At 37.9% G+C, this 26,329-nt stretch overlaps 1 protein-coding gene across 25 annotated transcripts in view; it reads left to right on the forward strand.

Annotated features, from left to right (window-relative positions):
- Positions 1 to 26,329, forward strand: part of Dlg2 (discs large MAGUK scaffold protein 2) — a 2,050,987-nt gene that overhangs the window by 1,873,405 nt on the left and 151,253 nt on the right. For all 25 annotated transcript variants that reach the window (XM_058577380.1, XM_058577376.1, XM_058577381.1 and 22 more), the window contains one exon: positions 25,792 to 25,906. In XM_058577380.1, coding sequence (XP_058433363.1) covers positions 25,792 to 25,906 — 115 coding nt within the window. The remainder of the gene's footprint in view (positions 1 to 25,791; positions 25,907 to 26,329) is intronic.

Genomic DNA, 26,329 nt, shown 5'->3' on the forward strand with positions numbered 1-26,329 from the left:
CCTATTTTCCATCAGTGTTTCCATATGCTCAAACTAGCTAGAAGTCATTTTCCCAGGGAGCCTAGGAATTGTGACTGGCATGGAATCAGCCTTTATAATATGAAATAGAGGAAAGTGTGGGAATTGGATATGAGAGAAAGATGTTCTGCACACAAACTGAATCTTACCAAAGCCAGAACCAAAATTCTTGGCAAGTAAGTTTGTGCTGGTTATTCCTGTCTCATCTCTTCAGTTTTGCCCAGATATATAGCTGTTCTTTGGCATAAACAGTTTCCTCACTCCCCAGGTTCCTTATAACATGAGTTATTAATGATGGCAATTTCCATTGTGTATGATTTCAAGATTGTTTTCCTAACCATGTCTGGGAATATATTAGCCATTTCCCTTCCTGCATCAGGAGGATATGGGAGCTGGTAGAAGTTGGGAGCTTGTTGAGTAATATTATATTCACCACTGATTGGCCTAGAGAGCAGAATTAGAAAATAGGATGCCTAACAGAAAAAATCCCTGGATTTTGGGATTTTGATGAAATACTAATGATCTTGAGTATATTTTAGAATTTACCATGGTTCTTGTTCTTAAATGCCTGACTCAGCCCTACTTCCATTGAGTCGGTGTTATGTCTAGCCTCTGATCTAACCTATTATGTATCAGGTCCATGAGACATTCCTAATTGGGTTTTAATTTTATATTAAAATTAAAAATTCAGCAGCACACTGAGTTCAGTTCATTATAGATCTGAACAGAGATGCAAATGAAATAAGTTTCCCATTCCTGGCCATGAGAAAAACTCTTCCTCCTCCTCCTCTTCTACCTCCCCCTCCTATTCTACCTCCTCCTCTTCAACTTTTAAAAGTTCTAAAGGAACTTTTCAAGGACTGTACAGAGAACTCTCCACCCTGTCATCCCTATTGCTGACATCTTGCAGAACTGCATGCGGTACAATATCAAAACTAGGAAATTGCGACAATGCACAGAGGAGCTGCTTCATTTCTTAAGTTAAAGAGAACTCCTTGGGACTAGGGATGGTAGTAGTTGGAAATGTAGTAGTAACCCTTATAATCCCATATATTACACAGTGCTTTTTTACTTTTCAAAGCTCTTTTATTCTTTCCTACTAATGCAGGGATTCTATTAGCAAGTTTCTTTATTCAACCAAGGGGTTACTGACACTGCAGTCCTTTTTTTTTTTTTTAAATCTAAAAGTCAAAGGCCTCATTTTAGGGAGCTGCTCTTCATTTGTTCTTATGGAAGGACACTGACATCAATTTTCCCCATCAAAAGATGACTCAGTCCTCTTTGCCCTGCACTATTTATTGAGAGAAATTTCTTCTTTTCAGAGAAAGAAGCGGCATAAACCTTTGCCCCTACAGAGCCATCCCCTTTGCTTTTATGTGCCCTCCATCACCCCTATGCCTTGTCCTCTTTGCCTAACTAATGTTTCCTCATCCTTGAAGATTAAATCTAGGTTTTACCCCTCTTGAGTACTACCACCTTCTTTGTACTTCTCAAGCTGGGTTGGCTGCCTCTCCCATGTAATATCCATACTGACATGGCTCCTTGTTTATGCCCATAACTTTTTTCATTCATCTATTTTCTGACCTGTATTCCTTTGTATACTCTGAGTTCTTTGAAGACATGGATTAGAATTTTAAGTCTTTATTTCTATATCTAACACCTTTTAAGCGTATGAATAGATGGACTCATGGAATAATTTTACACCAGTCTGTAAAGGTAGAAAGTGTCCATAAAAACTGAATGAAAGTTATGAAAACAAATGAGTCTTAGCTATCTCCCTGTAGTTTCTGCAGATGTTGCAAAGTTTGAGAATACAGAACACATAATGATGACAGAGCTGGGGTCCATATGATCTTGACAAGGTAAACTGATGGAAAAAAAGCATCAAAATTAAAATTAATGGAGATTTTCTTATATATAGTATGAACTTCATGTTGAATGTGGTAGTTTTAAGAATCTGCAAATATTTCTACTCACCTTCAAAACTCCACCAGCATAACAATTTAAAGAATTTGTTAAACAAGAATTTGTCAAAAAACAAGTGGATCAACATAACGTATGTAAGAGATAATGAACGTAAGTTTAGAAGCTAGAAAGCTGATAAGTGAGTGGAAAATTAAGTGGCAAAGTCAAGAAAGTAGAACCCCAAGTGACTACATGGATATTGAGCTAATGAGAACTGCAGAATCCTAGAAGGACTCAGGTATTAAAGATGTTGAGTATCTGAAGGCATGGATGTGGGGAAGGGCCAAAAACAGAGATTGGTTAGATAGAAGTCTAATAAGAAGCAACCAGATCCCCATATTCCCTCTTTGACCTGACAACCATTCCCACCCTCATCAAATGGATGTTTCTTCTTTGTAAAGATTGAACCAGAGAGTCCTTAGATATGGGGCATCAGACATGGATCATTGGGAGGGGGCAAAATACTATAGAGAACAGAGGTATTAGAAAAGTAAATTATGCATCTGTAACCCCATTTATTTCCTTTTTTACTCCCAGAACCAACCAATCAGGCTTTTAACCTGAAATAAATTATATTAGGCAATTCTGGGGAAACTGACCTGGCCTATGCATATGCAGACAGTGATCTTATAGTTTAGGTATCTCCAAAGCAAACATTTCCCCATCTTATCTCTAGTCAGGAACAATCTCTAGTCAATGATCCTTGCCCAGGCTCACAAAGCTTCCAGTTGACACTTTAGAGCCTGATTTTTTTTTAAAGAGAAAGAGAGAGGATAGGAAAGGCAGCAGAATACAACAGACACTAGTATAGCAATATGTAAAACAGTGGATGTGTAACCGATGTGATGCTGCAATCTGTATCCAGGGTAAAAATGGGAGTTCATAACCCACTTGAATCAAAGTGTGAAATATGATTTGTCAAGAACTATGTAATGTTTTGAACAACCAACAATAAAAATTAAAGAAAAAAAGAGAAAGAGAGAGAGAATTTTTTAATATTTATTTTTTAGTTTTCGGCGGACACAACATCTTTGTTTGTATGTGGTGCTGAGGATCGAACCCGGGCCACACACATGCCAGGCGAGCGCGCTATCGCTTGAGCCACATCCCCAGCCCCTAGAGCCTGATTTTTAATTTGGGCTTTTAAGCAAAGAACATGAGACATCAAAAGATCATTAGAACAAAAAGAATCCAGAAAACTTTTTTAAAATAGAAAGAGAACAACCCATAAGACAAAATCCAGAGAACATCCTTAAAACAGAAAGAATACAAAGAATCCAAAGATATTTCAGGAAATTGAAGAAAACTTCAAAATATCCATAATTAATATAGTTAAGGAGATTAGAGACATGAAATAAGAACAGGAGCTATTTAGAAGAAACTTTTAGGAAAGAAAGAGCTTTTGAACACTTAAATGTATTAAATCATTCCTGGCATATTATGTTCACTTTTAGGGAGATGCCCATTATAACAGAGGCATTGCAAAAGTAGAGGAAGCCCAAGGAAGTGAGAACCTGGGGTTATTCATGCAATTACATATATTTGCACATGGCAAACATTTACCATGTGCTTCCACGAGTTAACCAAACACCATTCTAGGAACAAAGGAGCCAGAAATGAATAAGAGGAGGCTCAGCCATCAGGAGCTGGGAAAGGATGAAGGCAGGTAATATAAAAAATAATAATACAGTAGTGAGTGGTGTGCAAAGAGTATGATAGCTCAAGGTTCCACAAACAATTCTCAGGTGAATAACTGAAAGGATGTCAAACCAGAGGGGATATGCTTTACCTAAAGACAAGAAGACCAAGTAAAATGAGAGCTTGTTTTCTTCCTCCCCTTCCTGCTTTCCTGCTTCTGCTTCTTCTTCATCTTCTTCCTCCCCTTCTTTTTTTTTAGATATCTGAAGGGCTGAGGATTTGATAAAACAAAAAAGTAAAAAAGTCAGATCAAAACTCAAAATGTGAAATAAACTAAGCAGTTTGGCAAAGGCATATTAAACCCTTATTGAAGACTGACTTCTGCCTGGAAAGTGCTCTTTTACATTTTGTGTGTCCTGATGATTCCCAAATGGGCCAATAGAAACTTGCTGTGTCTGCTGTAGTTCTCAATTGAGCAAAGGAGGCTGGTAAATTTTGTTAATTTATTAGAAAATAGAACAAACATTGCTAGATTTATTAAAGGATAGTTTCTTGGATTTATCTTTAGATACCAACACGGTTGTGGTATAAATAAGTAGAGAAATTATTGGAATGCACTGATTTCAGGCTCCTGGATTAGAAGCCCATATACCATCCTCAGGCAAATCTGCAGTATTCACCAGGCCTAGACTAAAGGGAACAGGGTATAAATTTGCCAGAAAATAACAATGGAAAGAACTTATCCTGTGACTATGTTAAAACAACCTCCAGAATTGGCCTTCAGTCATCCTGCATCTTCCAAATTTTTAGGCTTTCATTGTGCAAAATGCAAATAATTGACACCAGGCTCTGAGTCAGCTCACCACGAGGGTGATTCAGATTTGATCTAATTATAGGAGCTACTCCTACATCTCCAGAGGCAGCGTGCTTGGGATTTCTTCTTGAATTATTAATAAAGAGGAAAGATAAATTTGCCTGTGTCAATTATACAGATTCAATTTTTCCCTGGCATATTTTTATTTGTGCCTAAAAGTACATTTTAATGGTTACTTACTTTTATTGTTTCCTAGTTTTTCCAGGATTCTGGAGTATAGAATGATTAATTAGTACATATTTCACACAATCCTATCTATCATCACAGAACAACCCTCATCTCTAATTATTCCTTAAGCCTGGGAAAGTCTCTGGTTTATAGATTGCATACATTGCTAAAGATGTATTTCCCCATACTCTTGGTCACTGATATTAAGAAACCTGGCCCAAGACCCCTGACCATAATAATGCCCCCTTAAATTCAGTGTGCTCCAACAGGGATTCTTATGTCCTTTTCTTTGTTCCCTTCAACAGCAGCTACTTTCTACTCCCAAATAGAAAGGCCGTTGCCCAAATCCAAAACCTAAGGGAACTTAGGACCATTCTACCTTGTCTGATATAGCCACTGAATTAATCAGTAAAGCCTCTTATTTATACTTCCCAAATTTCTGTCCCCCGCCCCCTTTTAATTTTCCATTCCCTATCCTCACCATTTCTCACCTGGACTCTTCAAAGCCATGCCTAAATTGCCTCCAGATTTCTATCAACTGCTCAGTCTTCCCATTACAACACAGGTGGCTAAATGACAAATATCACATATCCCTTAACAAACACTCAATGATTCTGAAAGTTTTGGATTTAGAGCTTAAATTTCTTAGAAAATCACACTGTGCAGAGAAGATATAGGGTTACATTTTGTCCTTACTTATGTGACAATTCCAAATCCATGTATGCCCAGGATGTTCTACACTTTCTCATAGATCTTTTGTCAAAAACAGGTAGCATTTTACAGAAGAAAAAAAAACACAGAAATAAGCAAATAGATTTTCTTTTTCCTGAGCCATGAAGATAGCTAAATTGAGCATGAAATTGCTATCATAAATTGTCCTGAAGAAGTTTTGTTCAGTTTCTGTTTGTATGTTAGTAACTGCAGGCAAGCTTCTACTCTGTGATTTTTCTGGTTGCATATATAAAATGCTTGCAATATTAAGATAATAATTAGGAACACATGTAGCATCTCGAGGAGTAAAAGGTAATCTGAGGATTGAAGAAAAATCTGGTTACATGATTTTAGGAGCCAGAAATCTTTATGTTGAAAAGGAAGTTAAGGTTAAATACCCTCAACTTATATTTCTGGTGATTATTTCCTTCATCTCAGTTGAAAATTAAAAGTTATTTTAGTGGAAGAGCTACAAAGGAATTAAACATATTTGTCAAATTCTCAGCATATTCAAAAATGGCTAGATCATTTTTTCACTAGGATAAGAAAGGGATGACCACATCGGTAGCCCCACTTCATCAATTAGCAAACATTTGCCAGTTACCTACCATGTGCCCCACAAATAGTAAGAAAGTACTTACAGATCATTAATAGGATGCTGAGTGCCACAAAAGAAGAGTGTCTGTTGCATTCAAAGGAAGGACCTGTCATAGTTTGATGAGGTGTTAAAGACAAGGTGGTAGATGAGAACTTGGATGAAAACAGGTGGAAAAGATATTCCAGGAGGAGGTAACAGCATGGATGGTGTTTTGGACCTAGGAGACATTTGAACTGAGAGAATTCCTAAAACTAGTATCTTGGAGAACCAAAAAGAAGAGCAGACTAAGGGAGAATGTGGTTGAGAAGTTAAGTAGGGACATTCTGATCCTGGTCCTTAAGAATTGTAAGACAGTATTCAACTAGAGTCTAGAGCTGGTTCTGGAATTACCATCTGCGTCAGATAGTAGTAATGAAAGTCCTTTAATACAGAAACATTATCATCATCATAAATTTAGGGTTTGAACTCAGGAGCATTCTATCTCTGAGCTATATCCCCATCCCTTTTTGTTCTATTTTTGAGACCAAGTCTTACTAAATTGCTAGGCTGGCCTTGAACTTGCAATTCTTCTGCCTCAGCCTCCTTCATAGCTAAGATTACAGGTGTGCACCACAGCACCTGACTTGCTTTTTTTTTTTTTTTTTTAGTACCAGGGATTGAACCAGGAGTATTCAACCACAAAGCCATATCCCCAGCCCTTTTTAATAGTTTATTTAGAGACAGGGTCTTCCTGAGTTGCTTAGAGCCTCACTAAGTTTCTGAAGCTGGCTTTGAACTCAAGAGCCTCCTCTCAGCCTCCCAAGCCACTGGGATTACAGGCATGTACCACTGCAACTGACCCTGAATTACATTTTAATCATTACATTGCTGGTGTCTAGCCTGTGATTGTAATGGTTGATGCCCAAGAAATATTTTCTCATTGAACAGGACCATGTGTGCAGTAGAGTTCTTTCACGGCTATTTCTATAATCAAATCTCAAAGTTATACTAGGTCTGAGTGTTACTATACCTATTTTATCATGGAAAAACCAGAGTTCAGAGTGACACACTGAGAGCTCCAGATGGAAGAGCCAAGAGGGCCAGGTTCTATCACCCTGAGTCCACTATACTGAGGAGGACTAAGAGACAGAGTGGTGTCAACTTTTTACTTTTGTCAGACTAAGATATTTGCTCTTTTAAAACAGCCAATTACATTTCTCTATTAGGAATGTTTTGAACTCATACAAAAGAAGAGAGAGATGTACAAAGAATGCGAATGTACTACTTGTTATCCAGATTCAATAACAGAAAAATTTTGCTAATTTGTTTCATATATCCTTCAAAATATTTTCTTTGCTGATATATTTTAAAGTAAATCCCAACATAATGTCTACTCATTCCTACAATATGCAGAAAGAAGAAAGAAAAGAAAGATAATATTTTATTATAATAATACTAAAATGGTATTATCACACCTAACAGATTAAATAATACTTCTTGTTATCATCTAATGCCAGTTGTTAGTGACTTTTTTTTAAATGGTGGGGGTTTTCCCCCTTTTTAATCAGTACTTAAACAAGAATTATACCTTACATTTAGTTGTTATGCCTTTTAAATATAGAAGTTACATTTTAACAACAAAAAGTTTAGAAAGACATACTCAATGAAGAAAAATGCATGGTCTATTAAAATATGTAAGTTTAAAATTCTGGTCAGTTTTCAATTTTGGCTTTATTATTCTCTGCTGCATCATGACCCTACTCTTTGCAAGCACTGTTGGGAATCCCTATCCTAAACTGTTCCAGAGACTTACAAGTGTTAGAATCAAGGGTTGGTTGCTAGTTCTCCTGAGTGTCTGTCTCCCCTCAACACTAAGTAAGTGTTCAGTCTGTGCTATTGGACCGAGTGCTGTGTGATGTATAGCCAGTCAGCTCCAACCATGCATGACTTCCTTGAAACATGGTTTCCAATGGACTTCAGATCTTAAGCACAGAATCGCACTAATGACATTCAGAAAAGTTTTTATTTGGGGAGTATTTTGGGAAGACTGAAAAAGGTTTTTTCATTTTGATCTCACAAATCCATCTATAGAATTCACTATAGACATGAGTCAATAGTTGTTTTGGAAATTGACTGTTAAATGATTACTTATGGTGACCAAGTCAGTCAGACCTGTGCATGTCAGGAACAAAAGAAAAAACAGCAGTCACTTGTAGAGGAAAGTGTGGAATCAATGCAGTGACCAAAAGCCTGGATTAGGCTAGTACTGCTGTGTGAGCTTGGAAAACTTAGCCAGCTTCTTTGAGTCTTCATTTTCTCTTAGTGTCCTTCCCAATGTCTTTACTTTTCTAGGAATAGTTGTTTACCCTCCCAGACAATATGTGTATGTAAGGCTCAAGACACTATGAAAGAACAAATCCAATAGGAATGTCATCGAACCAAGACAGATATTTGTACTCCTCAAGTCAACCCAGGGGTCTGCCATTCTGCCTACTTCTAAACCAGAACTGCTTTATCTCCTTTATCTTCCTTGTCCTATAATTAGGCAAGAATATTACCCTTTTCATTGACCAAAATCTGATTGTTATTGCAAAACAAAGGAGGCTTGAACAATATTATTTTAGCTTCTAGCTCCATGGTTTTTATACAAAAGATCCAGCAATGATTTGACATTTTCTTATCTGGTTGGACATAGTTTTAAGCACTATGCCTTAAATTAGAAGGCACATCTCTGTCTTCCTTCTGAGGCACCTTGAACTTTGAATCACACCAATTAAACGAAAGCCTGTACATCCCTCTCTGAGCCTTTCAGCCAACCTGCCAGCAAACTCTTTAGAGAGAATCTCCATTAGCAGGAAGGCCCTAATTATATCTGAAGTTTCCATTTCCCCCCAAAGAGTTTCACATTTACTCTCTCATACGCAGTGTCCTATGTGGCTCAATTTACACAGCTAAGACAGAAATTCAAATTCCATAGCCTCTGAGATAAATTTCAGATACTGAGGAAGTACTCTCCTAGTTAGGTTGGGGTTTCTTAAAATATCTATGTTGGCATGAATTATTTTTATCCTCACTTTATTAATACTGTACTATTTAGGTTTCCAACATTTTTATATGCTTCTTAATTTGATTCTCACAACAACCTTGTGATGTAAGCAGGAGATTTTTATAATCTCTGTTTTTATAGCAAAGGATTATAAAGTTTTAACAGAGCTTCATGGGTATTTTTTTTCTTTTCCATTTATTGAATACTTAGTCTTTTCCTAGCATGGCACTGGGTTGTGTATAGATGCTATCACATTTACTTTTCAAACAATCTGATTAGGTAATGGTGCTTTTCTGTCTTACCGATAAGAAAACCATGTCTTCTATAGGTTGAATAACTTGTGAAAAATCTACCTGTGAATCAGTGGTACATTTGCAGTTTAAATTCAGATCAGATTTATCTCAGAACTTATAAAAAAAAAATAAGACTTACTCCCAATTGCTCCAAGAAACAGGCTTTGCCAAGTTCTGGAAGTTTCTGTGCTGATTCCATTTTACAATAATTCTGGTAATTAGCCTGCCTTTATGAATCCATAAAACAAACCTTGCTTTTAGCCAAATTGAAATTTTATGTATATAATTTTTGGAGTCAATATACATATCGTATGTAATAACCAGTTGGGGATTCAGACTATTGTTTTCCTGTAAAACTTATTTTCTCACATTAAAGAATTCCAGAGTGTTTGGCTGAAATCTCTTTAAAGATTCTGCAGCCAAGCTGAAAAAATTGGTCTAGTCAAAATAAATTATCTCAATTTTATTTGAAAATGGCATGTGGTAGGGAAGAGTGGAGAATAAAGCAAAGATGTAAACTTAATTCAGTGTGTTATTGAGATATATTTTAAAGGGTTGCTTTATTTAGTAGTGGGTCTGACAAACTATAGGATCAATTTTCTTTCCCTAAAGTCTTCATTAGCTCATCAGTTCAACAAACATTCATCTTCACCCTCGTGGTGTCTGTGAGCTCTTTTTAAAAATTTTTTTTCTTAATGTTCAATATCAAAGAAGTATCAAAGATGTATATGTTATCTTTTGTAGTACAGTAAATAGCAGACTCTGGGGTATGGAATTTCTGGTTGAACTTGAATTCTGGTGAATTTAGTTTGTAATCTGTCTCCATCTCTATCTAACACACATACACACATTTGAACTAAAAGTAAACCAACAACATTTATAGATCTTTATTGTAGAAAACTCCATCTCTCCCTCAGCTCAGAATTAGGTTGGCAACCTGAAAGATGAGATAGGCTGGAGGTTGAAGTACAAAGTCAGCAAAATTCTTAGGCAGAAAAACCAGTCTAGGGAGATCTACTGAAGAGCCTTCCAATGGCTAGAGGTCAGTTCTCTTGATAGCAGGAGGGTTTTCCTACACACACCTGGGAGGGAAACCAGCCTTCTAAGTAGTTCATAAACACAGCACCCTTGCAGCCATTGCTACCTGAAAAGCACCCAGGGTAGGAAAGCTCTCCGGGTATCACTGAAGCCTAATACAAGTATGGCTGGGACCCTCCTGTGCTTACCTGGCTCCAAAATCCCAGAACAACTTAGACAAGAAGGGGTAGTGAAATGGTAACCATTATTTTCTGAGCTCCAACTAAATAAAATTATTTTTATATCATCATATGAAAGAATTTTGACAAAGTATTGCTTCTTGGACTTGAGGTATGGCTAGTGTTCTATGGTTGATCCTTTTATGTGTTAAGAGTTTAGTGGAGAAAGCAGCTATATGTTTGTGATTTTATAATTTAAAACATTTTTGATCATCATTACATTGATTTAGGTCTAACTTCTTCCTCTTTCTACAAAAATGCATTTTGGCTTGTGAAATCAGAATAAGTATTATATTTACTCTCTCTAAAAATAATGCTATGGTGCTTTTAAAAATCAGTACTGCTTATACTAATGAAAATAAATACAGTAGGTTAGATATTCACAACAACATTATGTATGATTTCCCCATTTTTACAAATGAGAAAACTGTACCATTGAGCAGGTAATAGATTTTCCCAACATCTCTCAAATCCAGGTCTTAAATCCAGAATTTGATTTCAGGGTGCTTCTTTGAAACTCTGTTTTCTTTTTTCATACTGTAAGTAACCTAATAGTTTTTTCACAAGGACTTAAACTGCCCTAATTTGTTCATTATAACATAAACCTAGCTGTATTGGCCTTTCCTCATCAAAGAAGAGCTTACTAATAGCCTGTTACTCTCTAGAAACACTTAATGTTCCTCTCAGGGAGCAGGTATTGAAATGGCATATGCTGTTTTTATATTCTCAATAAGCAAACAGAAAATTAAAAGCAGTTATGCACCAGCCTTGAGCCCCTTGAGGTAAAGACCTGTCCAATAGATTTGGTATCCTAGCATTTAGCATTGTAACTGGCATATAATATACCTTGAAGAAATGTTGCAAATAAATGAAAGAAGGATGTTTCCCCCAAAGAAATGGAAGCATTTACAATTGCATTTCCAGTGGAAGCATTTATAGTACCTCATCCCTGGAGCAGCAATCAGATACTGTGCTAAGAATAGAAGTAAACTATCACCACGTCATTCTTCCCATACATCTCTCCTGGGTCCTGCTGACAAAGAGAACCCTATCCAGGTAAATGATATTATGACCTCAATAACAGCATGCCATTGACATTTATCTCAGCCCTACTATAAGGTGCTCCAAAGCTCAAACTCTATTAGCTTATACTCCACCAAGAGTTTCTAGTTCAGATCTATTGGTTCAGGTGTGCAGCAGGGGGCTCTCTTCAAACTGGTTTTCCTGCAGTGTGGAAATAGATAGCTCAGCAGGAAAGCCTTCTCTGTCACTTGGATGTGTGGAACCCTAAGAAGAGCACAAAGCTTTTGATAAAGTTCCACCCATGTTCATAAGATCAAATAGGAAGAGGATGCTATCATTGGCCTTAGTGCTACTAAGGACCAGATATGAAGTCCCCATAGGAATTAACATTTTGAAATGCTTTATGTCAAAACTCATTTGGATTCTTACACCCAGACTAAGAGTAAATCTCACAGTTTAGAGATGAACAAACTGAGGCTCAGTAACTTCCCAAGGATCTTTATTGGTAATAGATGACAGAATTGATACTAACAGCTGGCTTCTTAGCCTATAACACTAACCCTATTTCCTCTGCTCACTGCTTTCTCTGGTAACTGACAGTTGTGAAACAACTGGATGAGGTCAGGACTGTGGAGGGACCACTGCCCACCAGTCATGTGGGGGAGGCCCATGAACAGGCTTAGTTTCATCCACTGAATGTATCGTTTCCTTCTCTCAGAACCAGGTAGGCCATCTGAGTCTTGAAGATGTGAGCAAGTGGGAATCTTGAATCAATGCAGGTGAATCCTACTGCATTAAACAACTCCAGCCTTCTCACTGGAGGCAGTGCCTCCTTTCTTGTGTGAATCATAGGATGCACTTATATTCTGAGTCTTCTTTGTCCTCTTTCTTCTCCGTATTTTTTGTTGGTGCGTTATAGTTGTACATAATGTTGGGATGTGTTGTCACATGTCACATATGAATACATGCACACATAATAACAATATTATTTGGCCAATATCATTCCCTAGTATTTCCCCTTTCCTTATCCTCCTCCCTCCCCAAGTCTTTTTCCTCTACTAACTTCCTTCAATTCTCTCGAGATTCCCCCCAAACCACCTTTCTTTTTCTTTTTTCCTCTCTAGCTTCCACAAACAAAAGAAAGCATCTGACCCTTGACCTGAATTTGGTTTATTTTACTTAAAATAATGTTCTCAAGTTCCATCCATTATCCTGCCAATGACATAATTTCATTTTTCTTTATGGCTTAATAAAACTCCATTGTATATATATATATATATATATCATATTTTCTTTATCCATTCATCTGTTGATGGACATCTAGCATGGTTCCACAGTTTGGTTATTGTGAATCGTGCTCCTATAAACATGGGTATGCATATATCACTATAGTATGATGACTTTAATTCTTTAAGGGTAAATATCAAGATGTGGTATAGCTGGGTCATATAGTGGATTCATTCCTAGCCTTTTGAGGAAACTCCTTGCTGATTTCCATAGTGATCATACCAATTTATTTATTTATTTATTTATTTTTTAAATTTTTTATTGTTGGCTGTTCAAAACATTACATAGTTCTTGATATATCATATTTCACAATTTGATTCAAGTGGGTTATGAGCTCCCATTTTTACCCCATATACAGATTGCAGAATCACATCAGTTACACATCCATTGATTTACATATTGCCATACTAGTGTCTGTTGTGTTCTGCTGCCTTTCCTATCCTCTACTATCCCCCCTCCCCTCCCCTCCCCTCCCCTCTTCTCTCTCTGCTCCCTCTACTGACATTCGTTTGTCCCCCTTATATTATTTTTCCCCTTCCCCTCACTTCCTCTTGTATGTACTTTTGTATAACTCTGAGGGTCTCCTTCCATTTCCATGCATTTTCCCTTCTCTCTCCCTTTCCCTCCCACCTCTCATCCCTGTTTAATGTTAATCTTCTTCTCATGCTCTTCGACCCTACTCTGTTCTTAGTTACTCTCCTTATATCAAAGAAGACATTTGGCATTTGTTTTTTAGGGATTGGCTAGCTTCACTTAGCATAATCTGCTATAATGCCATCCATTTCCCTGTAAATTCTATGATTTTGTCATTTTTTAATGCAGAGTAATACTCCATTGTGTATAAATGCCACATTTTTTTTATCCATTCGTCTATTGAAGGGCATCTAGGTTGGTTCCACAGTCTAGCTATTGTGAATTGTGCTGCTATGAACATCGATGTAGCAGTGTCCCTGTAGCATGCTCTTTTTAGGTCTTTAGGGAATAGAACGAGAAGGGGAATAGCTGGGTCAAATGGTGGCTCCATTCCCAGCTTTCCAAGAAATCTCCATACTGCTTTCCAAATTGGCTGCACCAATTTGCAGTCCCACCAGCAATGTACAAGTATACCCTTTTCCCCACATCCTCGCCAGCACTTGTTGTTGTTTGACTTCATAATGGCTGCCAATCTAACTGGAGTGAGATGGTATCTTAGGGTGGTTTTGATTTGCATTTCTCTGACTGCTAGAGATGGTGAGCATTTTTTCATGTACTTGTTGATTGATTGTATGTCCTCCTCTGAGAAGTGTCTGTTCAGGTCCTTGGCCCATTTGTTGATTGGGTTGTTTGTTCTCTTATTGTCTAATTTTTGGAGTTCTTTGTATACTCTGGATATTAGGGCTCTATCTGAAGTGTGAGGAGTAAAGATTTGTTCCCAGGATGTAGGCTCTCTATTTACCTCTCTTATTGTTTCTTTTGCTGAGAAAAAACTTTTTAGTTTGAGTAAGTCCCATTTGTTGATTCTAGTTATTAACTTTTGTGCTATGGGTGTCCTATTGAGGAATTTGGAGCCCGACCCCACAGTATGTAGATCGTAGCCAACTTTTTCTTCTATCAGACGGCGTGTCTCTGATTTGATATCAAGCTCCTTGATCCATTTTGAATTCACTTTTGTGCATGGCGAGAGAAAGGGATTCAGTTTCATTTTGTTGCATATGGATTTCCAGTTTTCCCAGCACCATTTGTTGAAGATGCTATCCTTCCTCCATTGCATGCTTTTAGCCCCTTTATCAAATATAAGGTAGTTGTAGTTTTGTGGATTGGTTTCTGTGTCCTCTATTCTGTACCATTGGTCCACCCACCTGTTTTGGTACCAGTACCATGCTGTTTTTGTTACTATTGCTCTGTAGTATAGTTTGAAGTCTGGTATCGCTATACCGCCTGATTCACACTTCCTGCTTAGCATTGTTTTTGCTATTCTGGGTCTTTTGTTTTTCCATATGAATTTCATGATTGCTTTCTCTATTTCTACAAGAAATGCCGTTGGGATTTTGATTGGCATTGCATTAAACCTATAGAGAACTTTTGGTAATATCGCCATTTTGATGATGTTAGTTCTGCCTATCCATGAACAGGGTATATTTTTCCATCTTCTAAGATCTTCTTCTATTTCTCTCTTTAGGGTTCTGTAGTTTTCATTGTATAAGTCTTTCACCTCTTTTGTTAGGTTGATTCCCAAGTATTTTATTTTTTTTGAAGATATTGTGAATGGAGTGGTTGTCCTCATTTCCATTTCAGAGGCTTTGTCGCTGATATACAGGAATGCCTTTGATTTATGTGTGTTGATTTTATATCCTGCCACTTTGCTGAATTCATTTATTAGCTCTAATAGTTTCTTTGTAGACCCCTTTGGGTCTGCTAGGTATAGAATCATGTCATCTGCAAATAGTGATAATTTAAGTTCTTCTTTTCCTATTTTGATGCCTTTAATTTCTTTCGTCTGTCTAATTGCTCTGGCCAGTGTTTCGAGAACTATGTTGAACAGAAGTGGAGAGAGAGGGCATCCCTGTCTTGTTCCAGATTTTAGAGGGAATGCCTTCAATTTTTCTCCATTCAGAATGATGCTAGCCTGAGGCTTAGCATAGATTGCTTTTACAATATTGAGGTATGTTCCTGTTATCCCTAGTTTTTCTAGAGTTTTGAACATAAAGGGATGCTGTACTTTGTCGAATGCTTTTTCCGCATCTATGATCATATGATTCTTATTTTTAAGTCTATTGATGTGGTGAATAACATTTATTGATTTCCGTATATTGAACCAGCCTTGCATCCCAGGGATGAATCCTACTTGATCATGGTGCACAATTTTTTTGATAAGTTTTTGTATCCGAGTGGCCAGAATTTTATTGAGGATTTTTGCATCTAGGTTCATTAGAGATATTGGTCTGTAGTTTTCTTTCTTTGAAGTGTCTTTGTCTGGTTTAGGTATCAGGGTGATGTTGGCCTCGTAGAATGAATTTGGAAGTTCTCCCTCTTTTTCTATTTCCCGAAGTAGCTTGAAAAGTATTGGTATTAGTTCCTCTTTAAAGGTTTTGTAAAACTCTGCTGTATACCCATCCGGTCCTGGGCTTTTCTTAGTTGGTAGTCTTTTGATGGTTTCTTCTATTTCCTCAATTGATATTGGTCTGTTTAGGTTGTCTATATCCTCCTGACTCAATCTGGGCAGATCATATGACTTAAGAAATTTATCTATGCCTTCACTATCTTCTAATTTATTGGAGTATAAGGATTCAAAATAATTTTTGATTATCTTCTGTATTTCTGAAGTGTCTGTTGTGATATTGCCTCTTTCATCCCGTATATAAGTCATTTGAGTTCTCTCTCTTCTTCTCTTCGATAGCATGGCTAAGGGTCTGTCGATTTTGTTTATTTTTTCAAAGAACCAACTTTTAGTTTTGTCAATTTTTTCAATTGTTTCTTTTGTTTCGATTTCATTAATTTCAGCTCTGATTTTAATTATTTCTTGCCTTCTACTTCTTTTGCTGTTGTTTTGCTCTTCTTTTTCTAGGATTTTGAGATGAAGTATGGGATCATTTATTTGTTGGTTTTTTCTTTTTTTAAGGAATGAACTCCAAGCAATGAATTTTCCTCTTAGAACTGCTTTCAATGTGTCCCATAGATTCCGATATGTTGTGTCTGTGTTTTCATTAATCTCTAAGAATTTTTTAATTTCTTCCTTGATGTCTTCTATAACCCATTGATCGTTCAGTAACCTATTGTTCATTCTCCAAGTGATGTATTCTTTTCCCTTCCTTCTTTTATCATTGATTTTCAGTTCCATTCCATTATGATCAGATAGGATGTATGGTATTATCTCTACTCCTTTATATTGTCTAAGAGTTTCCCTGTGACATAATATATGATCTATTTTTGAGAAGGATCCATGTGCTGCTGAGAAAAAAGTGTAACTGCTTGATGTTGGGTGGTATATTCTATATATGTCAATTAAGTCTAGGTTATTAATTGTGTTATTGAGTTCTATAGTTTCCTTATTCAACTTTTGTTTGGAAGATCTGTCCAGTGGTGATAGAGGTGTGTTGAAGTCTCCCATGATTATTGTATGGTGGTCTATTAGACTCTGAACTTGAGAAGAGTTTGTTTGATGAACATAGCTGCACCATTGTTTGGGGCATATATATTTATGATTGTTATGTCTTGTTGGTGTATGGTTCCCTTGAGCAGTATGTAGTGTCCCTCTTTATCCCTTTTGATTAACTTTGGCTTGAAATCTATTTTATTTGATATGAGTATGGATACTCCTGCTTGTTTCCGAAGTCCATATGAGTGATATGATTTTTCCCAACCTTTCACCTTCAGCCTATGTATGTCTTTTCCTATCAAATGCGTCTCCTGTAGGCAGCATATTGTTGGGTCTTGTTTTGTGATCCATTATACTAGCCTGTGTCTCTTGATTGTTGAGTTTAAGCCATTAACATTTAGGGTTATTATTGAGATATGGGTTGTTCTTCCAGCCATATTTGTTTATTTATGTTACTAAACATGGTTTGTTTTCCTCTTTGATTATTTTCCCCCCTTTAGTGTCCTACCTCCCACTGTTGGTTTTCATTGTTATTTTCCATTTCCTCTTCCTGCAATGTTTTGCCAAGGATGTTTTGAAGAGATGGTTTTCTAGCTGCAAATTCTTTTAACTTTTGTTTATCGTGGAAGGTTTTAATTTCATCTTCCATCCTGAAGCTTAATTTCGCTGGAAACACAATTCTTGGTTGGAACCCATTTTCTTTCAGTGTTTGAAATATGTTATTCCAGGATCTTCTAGCTTTCAGAGTCTGTGTTGAAAGATCAGCTGTTATCCTGATTGGCTTACCCCTAAATGTGATCTGCTTCCTTTCTCTTGTAGCTTTTAAAATTCTCTCCTTATTCTGTATGTTGGGCATCTTCATTATAATGTGTCTAGGTGTGGGTCTCTTATGATTTTGCACATTCAGCATCCTGTAGGCTTCTAGGATTTGGGGTTCTGTCTCATTCTTCAAGTCTGGGAAGTTTTCTCGTATTTTTTCATTGAATAGATTGCTCATTCCTTTGGTTTGAAACTCTGTCCCTTCCTGTATCCCAATGACTCTTAAATTTGGTCTCTTGATGTTATCCCATATTTCTTGGATGTTCTGGTCATGGTTTCTTAACAGTCTTGCTGAGCTGTCTATGTTCTTTTCAAGTTGAAATACTTTATCTTCATTGTCTGATGTTCTGTCTTCTAAGTGTTCTACTCTGCTGGTAGTATTCTCAATTGAGTTTTTAAGTTGGCTTATTGCTTCCTGCATTTCTAGGATTTCTGTTTGTTTGTTTTTTATAACCTCTATTTCCCTGTATAGTTGATCTTTTGCTTCTTGGATTTGTTTATGTAATTCATTGTTGAAGTGATCTTTCATTGTCTGATTTTGCTGTCTGATGTCATCCTTGAGACTCCAGATCATCTGAAGCATGTATATCCTGAATTCTTTATCTGACATTCCATCTGCTGCAGCTATTACCTCTTCTAACGTTGAGTTGACCTGCAATGCTTGTGGTCCTTTCTTTCCTTGTCTCTTCATACTGTTCGCGTTCCTTTCTACTTGGTGAAACTGTTGTGCTATTGAATTTTCCCCCTATATATTTATATTGGTCTTGTATAGTTGCAAAGTCTCCCTTGCAGGCGCGGGCGGCGGCTCTGTCCCTCTGCGGGCCGCTAGGCTTGTTCTGTCGGTGGTCACAGTTCTGTCTACTTTGCAGGAGCAGGCAGCGGCACTGCCCCTCTGCAGGCCTCTGGGGCTGTACTGCCAGTGGGTCGCAGGTGCGCCTACCTTGCAGGCGCGGGGGGGGGCGGCTCTACCCTTCCTCAGGCCACTGGGCCTGTTCTGTCTCTCGGTTGCAGGTCTGGCCTGTTCTGATGGTTGTCACAGTTCCGTCTACCTTGCAGGCGCTGGGGGGAGGGGGCGGCTCTGCCTCTCAGCAGGCCGCTGCTCCTCTTCTGCCGGTGGGTCGCAGGCCCGCCTTCCTTGCAGGAGTGATTGGAAGCTCTGCCACTCCGCGGGCCACTGGGCCTTTTCTGTCAGTGGTCACAGTTCCGCCTACCTGACAGGCGCGGGGGGTGGGGGGCGGCTCTGCCCCTCAGCAGGCCGCTGGGCCTGCTCTGTGCGTGGTCACAGTTCCCTCTACTTTGCCGGCGCAGGGGGAGGGGGCGGCTCAGCCTCTCAGCAGGACGCTGCTCCTCTTCTGCAGGTGGGTCGCAGGCCCGCCTACCTTGCAGGAGTGATTGGAAGCTCTGTCCCACCGTGGGCCACTGGGCCTTTTCTGTCGGTGGTCACCTGGCAGGCGCCGGGGGTGGGGGGTGGCTCTGCCCCTCAGCAGGCCGCTGGGCCTGCTCTGTGCGTGGTCACAGTTCCCTCTACCTTGCCGGTGCAGGGGGAGGGGGCGGCTCTGCCTCTCAGCAGGTCACTGCTCCTCTTCTGCCGGTGGGTCGCCGGCCCGCCTACCTTGCAGGAGTGATTGGAAGCTCTGTCCCGCCGCGGGCCACTGGGCCTTTTCTGTCCGTGGTCACAGTTCCACCTACCTGGCAGGCGCGGGGGGTGGGGGGCGGCTCTGCCCCTCAGCAGGCCGCTGGGCCTGCTCTGTGCGTGGTCACAGTTCCCTCTGATCATACCAATTTATAATCCCAACAAAAATGTAAAAGTGTCCCTTTTTCTCCACATCCTCCTCTTGTTCACTTTTGACAAATTGCTAAGGAAAAAAGTGTGTAGCAGAGCCCCTCTCACTGTGCAATGTTTAGTGTTCCCATTCTTATCATGAGGTGGCCAGCACCTCCCCAGGGTAATTTTTCCTGTTCAGGAGGAGATAAGCCGCCTGAGAAGTTAGAGTATGAAATGATTAGTAAAGAAATAAAAGACAGAGTTAATGAATAGGTTTTAAAGTAGAGAACCTGATGGATTCTTCCAGTCCTGGTAGGAGCTGAAACAGAACAATTAAAAAATGACTCTGGTGGTTTATTTAAGGGGGTACATCAAAGGCAGGGATAAGGTTTCAGGGTCAGAGTCTTGCTTTATGATGTCTTGCAGTCAACAGGTTGATTGGCATCTTGGCAGGCTTCACCCATCTCAGAGAGGCTGTGTGGCTATAGCAGGTCACCCTATTTCTAGTGCTGTGTGGGACCTGGTAGAGCTGAATAGGACTCACATGTATCTGGGCTATTGCCACTGTAAGTTACCAAATAGCAAGTTTTCCTATTCGATGGGCTTCCATGCCAGTTTGGTCCACATATAGTCCATGGATGGCTCTTGGTACACTCTTACATTTCTCCATCCTTGTGTCCACTAGTAGCTCAAAGTCTTGAGATAATCCTAATGGATGAGGCAATTGATGTTACAGAAAACAGACAGCTTTGGAATTGGGCATGATCTTTTCAGGGCTCCAAGTCACTGTGGATTTGTGGATGATCCTGGGAGTCTTTTTAGTGGTTACTCAGCAGGTGAGAAGTTCTGTCCTGGTGCCAAGTTTCTCAGATATATCCACCTGTGACTTGTTCCTCCTTGATGTGTGGTAGAGACATCAAATCATAATAGATAGGGAGAGGCTATACCAGAGGACTGTAGGAATGGACACCATTTCCCATTTCACTTGGTAACATTATATGACTTTTGCAAGTGACGAACAAGAATAGCAAATTACATGGGAAAATTGCAAAAGGAAAAGAAAGTCATTACCAAGAGCCAACCTTTCACATTTGTGAGCTATCATAAACTTCCCAGCATATCTGGAGATAGGTATAATTATGATTCCCGTTTTACTTATGAGAAAATTGAGCCCAGGATGGTTAAGAACTTTCACAAGGATGTATAGCAAATTAGTGGAGGACCAGAATTTTGACCCAGTACACATAACCCAAATCTCACATGCTTTCTACTACTGTTGCCCATCATGCCCAAATGAAAAAATAAAGTTAAAAATCCCCCAAATAATATATCTAGGTAGGGGTAATCAAATTTAGTACCTAAGAATGTAGAGAGCAAAGGAAGGAAAGAAGAAAGGGGAAAGAAAAAGAAATGAAATGTGGCTTATATATAAAGGGGGAGGGAACAAATTAGCTGAAGGTAATGTTCCTAAAAATATTTGCCTAGAAGTTTGATTTTCAGTATTTTGATTCTGTTACAGAGGAAACCCCAAGAAATAAATAACTTGTAATGTAAAAAAACATTCACCTAACATCTACTACATGCAAAGCCAGACAGAATAGGTATTGCCTCTTTAATGTTGTTCTCCACCTCAGCATTATCGTACTTAACTTCCTTGCCAGTGTTCCATTCTGGAAGCAAGTTCTTTAAGGTTCTGTCTTGTTCATAACTATACGCAAAGTGCCTACTAGAGTCCTACGTACACATAATGTAGAATGCTGAGGATGAATGAGGCATCTCAGATCGGGGGAACTGAAATCAATGAGGCATCTCAACTCCGAGGAGCTTAGGGTGCTATAGAGAAGACCAGCATGCACATAATTAATAGAGTAGATGAAGAGAAGAGAAGAGAAGAGAAGAGAAGAGAAGAGAAGAGAAGAATTGTGGCATTGTAAAGTAATAGAAACAAAATGGATTCACAGGTATTCAAGGTTAAATCCCAGCTCTGTGTCCCATTGTGCTGTGTTACCTAGTGGCTCTGTGACTTTGATGAAGTTTGTTAACCTGTCTGAACCTGTTTCCTTTATCTCTAAAATAATATGCCTATCTTGGAACTTTGTTAGGAATAATATTTATAACTTATGTGGTATAGATCCTAGCCTGTTGAGGTGCTTAGTAATTATAAAGTAATTCCTCTTTATATCCTAATTTGAATGTTCTCATAAAGTTTGTAATTGAGAAAGAGTATTAGGAATTCAGTTGAAAAAATGTTCCAAGGGGGAGATTATAGATAGGGAAGAAACATTTTGGAAAGGGAAAGAGGATGGCTAATTGAATGATGTGGTAGGTTCTTGTATTTTGACTAGTTAAAAATGTAATTTTCAGTATTATTATTTCACAATGTATGTAACTAAAATCTCCTATTTATTTCTAGAGTACTTCAAATGCAAACTTGTTGATCTCTGAGAAGTTAGAGATAAGCAACTCCCCACCTGCAAACATATACCATTTGTATTTGTAAACCTAGATCTGATTTTGCTCTGATGACAATACCTCAGTCTTGGTTTTCAAAAAGGAGCAGAGAGAGGTATAAATACCTTTGAACACAAGATTTATGTTCAAGATAATCATCAAAATGGAAAAGTAAAGAATAGGATGAATTGCACATTTAGCAAATGCAATAAATCATTTCTTGTGGGGAATTTAAAAATTCCAGAATATGAGTCCTGACAAACATCCCAAAAGCATTTCAAAAATATTTTGGGTATCTAATGAGCCATACGGGTAAAGAAAATTCAACTTATTATTAAGCCAAGTATTTTCTGTGGTATTGTTTGTCTTAATTATAAGAACCTAAAAAAACAACCTTACAAAATACTGGAAAAATGCTGGCTATATTAATACATTAAATATCAGAGAAATGTTTCCAATGTGTGATCTGACTAAGATGAGAAGAGCAGAGACTGCCTGGAGAACAGTAAAAATAACAAAGGGATTAGAATGTTGCATTTGCATTTTCATTCTAGAAAAAGTTAGTACTAGAGGACATGCATGTTGTCTTTCTTCATTATAAAACATAACATTGAAAATGGGCAATTTCAATACTTGCAGGCATTTTTGTAGTGGAGTTTTTTTTAATCTAATGATTTTGTTCATTCCCTCATTCCTCATTCATTCATTCAGAAAATGTGTATTGAGCACCTATTATTAAATGCCTCTTGCATGTCAGATACTATGTTAGGCACAGTGAATTCCATAGAGAGTAAAATAGGGCATCTACCTAAGAGAGCTCAGTCTAATGGGAAGATAGGCAACTGCTGAAATAGCTGCAGGTTGGTATGATAAATGTAATAAAGTAGCACCCTGATCAAATGGAGTAGGGAAGTAGCACTGATGGAGGAATTTCATGATTTTATCATTGATTGTAAATTCATCAGGTTTGTAGAGGAGAAAGTCCAATGTCTTCAGAGGGAGATTTAGAGGTACCTGGGGTGATAGGTGATATTTATCAAGTAGCATTGTTGAGCATGGATCAGAGGAAGCTAAGAATTCATGCTGTGTGTCTCAGACAAGATCATGCTCTTCTCTGGGAAATGCTAAGAAAGACTGAATGGGTTCTGTGCACACATAAATGTGCACACATACACTGAGATCCCTGTTTATGAAGCAAAAAACTGGATAGGCCTAGTATCTAATGACATAGGAATTGTTAAATTAGTCTAAACTCGGGATTATAATTAAAGATATTTTTAAAGTGATACTTATATATTTGATAGAAGATAGAAAAAAGATCCATGTTACACTGCTTTAAAAATGGGGAAAAAAATCTCAGCACAACATCTAGACATGGTCTCAGGCATGACATATGTGGGTACATACACACAAGCACAACCCATAAACATATCTAACATAAAACCACGCATTCCGTTTAGGGTGAGGTATGGGGAAGTACAACAGTGAGAAAGAAGGTAAGGAAAGGCAGAAGGCATAAGAGGATTTTTCAGTTTTCATTCTGTGTTTTCCTATGTAGTTCAAATTTTTTTACATACATGGATTTAATTTTGTAACATAAAGAAATGACATAAGGCCCAAGAAGCTCTGAACATAGTCTGCCATGTGGCCAGCAATAAATGTTAATTGCCTCTTTTAGCGTAGCAAGAGAATATGGCTTGCTCAAAATGATTTAAATCTGCAAACAGTATCATATCAATGGAGATAAATCAATGTTTTTTCTTGCTAGTAAAATGGAATAAAGTAAATTGTCTTAATTTATGGGGAGTAAAGTGTATGTTAAATAGGTGTTCTGCTTTTTAACCATTTAGGACCTAATTATTCAAAGCCAAGTTTTAACAGGAAACCATCCAAATTTAGATAAGCCAGACATTGCTTAAGCACCAGAAATTACCAGCCAACTCTTATGGCTTATCTTTAGAGCACTAACTTTTAAACATAATTAACGTTTAGAGCTTATTATCCTGTTGTCTATTGTCAGAAACTGATCAGGTTTTTTAGGAAAGCCCACCCTGTAATAACCAATAAATATTCAGTAATTTGAAATTTAATTTAATTTTATGGGACTTCTTAATAAAGAACTTGAAACACTCTCTAAGTAGATCATCTTTTATTATATTCATTTAGTGATCCTTATTTTCATGAAAAGTTGTGAATAAATTGAACTGAACATCAATTTGATTTTTGAAGTATACTGAAGACCTCTATAAAAATTCTTCATCATGAGCATCTTTGTAATTAAAATAATATTTTATTTTTTGAATTAACATTTTCACATTTGTCTGTGGGTAATTTAAGCCTCTCACCTACTGGTTTTTCTTCTCTCTCTCTCTCTCTCTTTCTCTCTCTCTTTCTCATACTAGGGATTGAATCAAGGGATGTTTTACCACTGAGCTACATCCCAGCCTTTCTTATTTTTTGTTTAAAAAGAGGATCTAGCTCAGTTACTTAGGGCCTCATTAAGTTGGTGAAGCTGGCCTTAAACTTGTGATCCTCCTGCCTCAGCCTCCTGAGCCTGGGAATACAGGCAGGTGCCACTATGCCCATTTTTTCCTACTGGTTTTTCTTAAAGCAAGGCACTCCTCTGCCAAGGCCATGATAGAAAAATGTTTAGGTTGTGATCAAGAATATTGAAACTTCAAAAACTTTATTTTTACATGATAATTTCATTAATAAGTATCTTAAAACTTTTTTGTGCTATCTTTTTTATTAGATTAAAATGGCAATTTTTTCCTATGAGTAGCATGATACAATACCTATTATTTCCTTGATTTTTGGAACATATGTACTTTTTTCAAGTTCAAATATTTCTAAAATATGTTTAACATAACAATGTTTTCTATCCCTATTTTAATATCTCTCTCCTAATTCAAATATATTGCACATCTTAAAATTGATGAAGTTTGGTAATGTGTGCAAAGTTAGGGGACAGTTGAGGTATGATACCTAGTGGTCAACTTTTAGTAGCCCTCCTCAGAAAAAAAACTTAATCAAACTAAATGACATTTTTTATTCAATCATCCAAATAGTGATCCTCTAGTCTATCATGCTAAGGGCAACTGGAGACTCAACACCTCACAGGGTTGGGAATTCCTTTGGCTTGTTTTCTGTTTTTCTCTTTCATAAACTAAGTTTTAAACTTTGAAATAAATAGACTGACATGCAGTTGTAAGAAATATTATAAGGAGGTCCCATATAACCTTTATTTAATGTTTTCCAATAATAACATTTTTCAAAACTTATCACTACATTATAATCAGGATACTGACATTGAAACAACTCATCGGTATTATACAGATTTTCTCACTTTTTACTTGGGGTGTGTGTGTGTGTGTGTATAGAGTTCTATGTAATTTAATCACATCTACAGGTACTTATATATACCACTGCAGCTAAAATAGAGAACATCTCTATAACCAGGAGAATGCCATTTGCCTGTTTATGACCAGCCTCCCATCCTGCCCCCCATCCTTCCATTCCTGCTCTCTTTCCTGTGGACTTTGTACAAGCTGGGGTTTGAAGGCAGTGTGTTTTCTTGGTGACTTTTGTGAAGTAACTGATTTCTTCTTCTCTTGTGAGTTCTTGTGAAGAAAAAATAATAGCGAGCAAGTATACTCTTCTGCAGTTAAGCATCTCCCTGTTGCTTGGCAAAGGAACCAGGGATGGGATGAGTAGCTGCCTTGGCTAAACAGTAATGCAGTCCCTCTCAGGGTCTCTTTCTCTCTTTCTCTCTCTCTCTCTCTGAAGGAACAGAACCAAATTTATCATCTTTGTTTCCATTCCCAGATTACGCTCGATTTGAGGCCAAAATCCATGACCTACGGGAGCAGATGATGAACCACAGCATGAGCTCCGGGTCTGGGTCCCTGCGAACCAATCAGAAACGCTCCCTCTATGTCAGGTAGGCAATGGGGCATTTCTTACTCTGGTCTGCACTGTGTAAGCAATCCAGCTTGGGAAAACAAAGGCACCACCTTATAACAAGGAAGCATGTGTTCTAATTAGACCACACTCGTGGCCACACTACTGAAATACCCTACATTTAAGAATAGATTTTTGAAATGTTATTAGGTTAAATTACTTAAAGGTCACTGCTTTTATCAAGTTATTCTTTTAAAATATTATGATACAGGGTAAAGTTGCTAGCATAGGTTGCAAAAGAATAGGAAACATTTGTCTGATACATCTTGAGTATATGGACCAAAGCCCAGGATATTTGCTCACCATCAGTCTGAGAAGAAAATATGCCCGATCATTTCCTACTTTGCTTGATGTTGATTTTATTTGTATTGATTTAAAATCATTATTATTCTAAAGAGTTATG

Source organism: Marmota monax, unplaced genomic scaffold (assembly GCF_021218885.2).
Source record: "Marmota monax isolate L192 unplaced genomic scaffold, Marmota_monax_Labrador192_F-V1.1 WCK01_AAM20220418_F8-fsc00096, whole genome shotgun sequence".
In the NCBI taxonomy this organism is placed as follows: Eukaryota; Metazoa; Chordata; class Mammalia; order Rodentia; family Sciuridae; genus Marmota; species Marmota monax.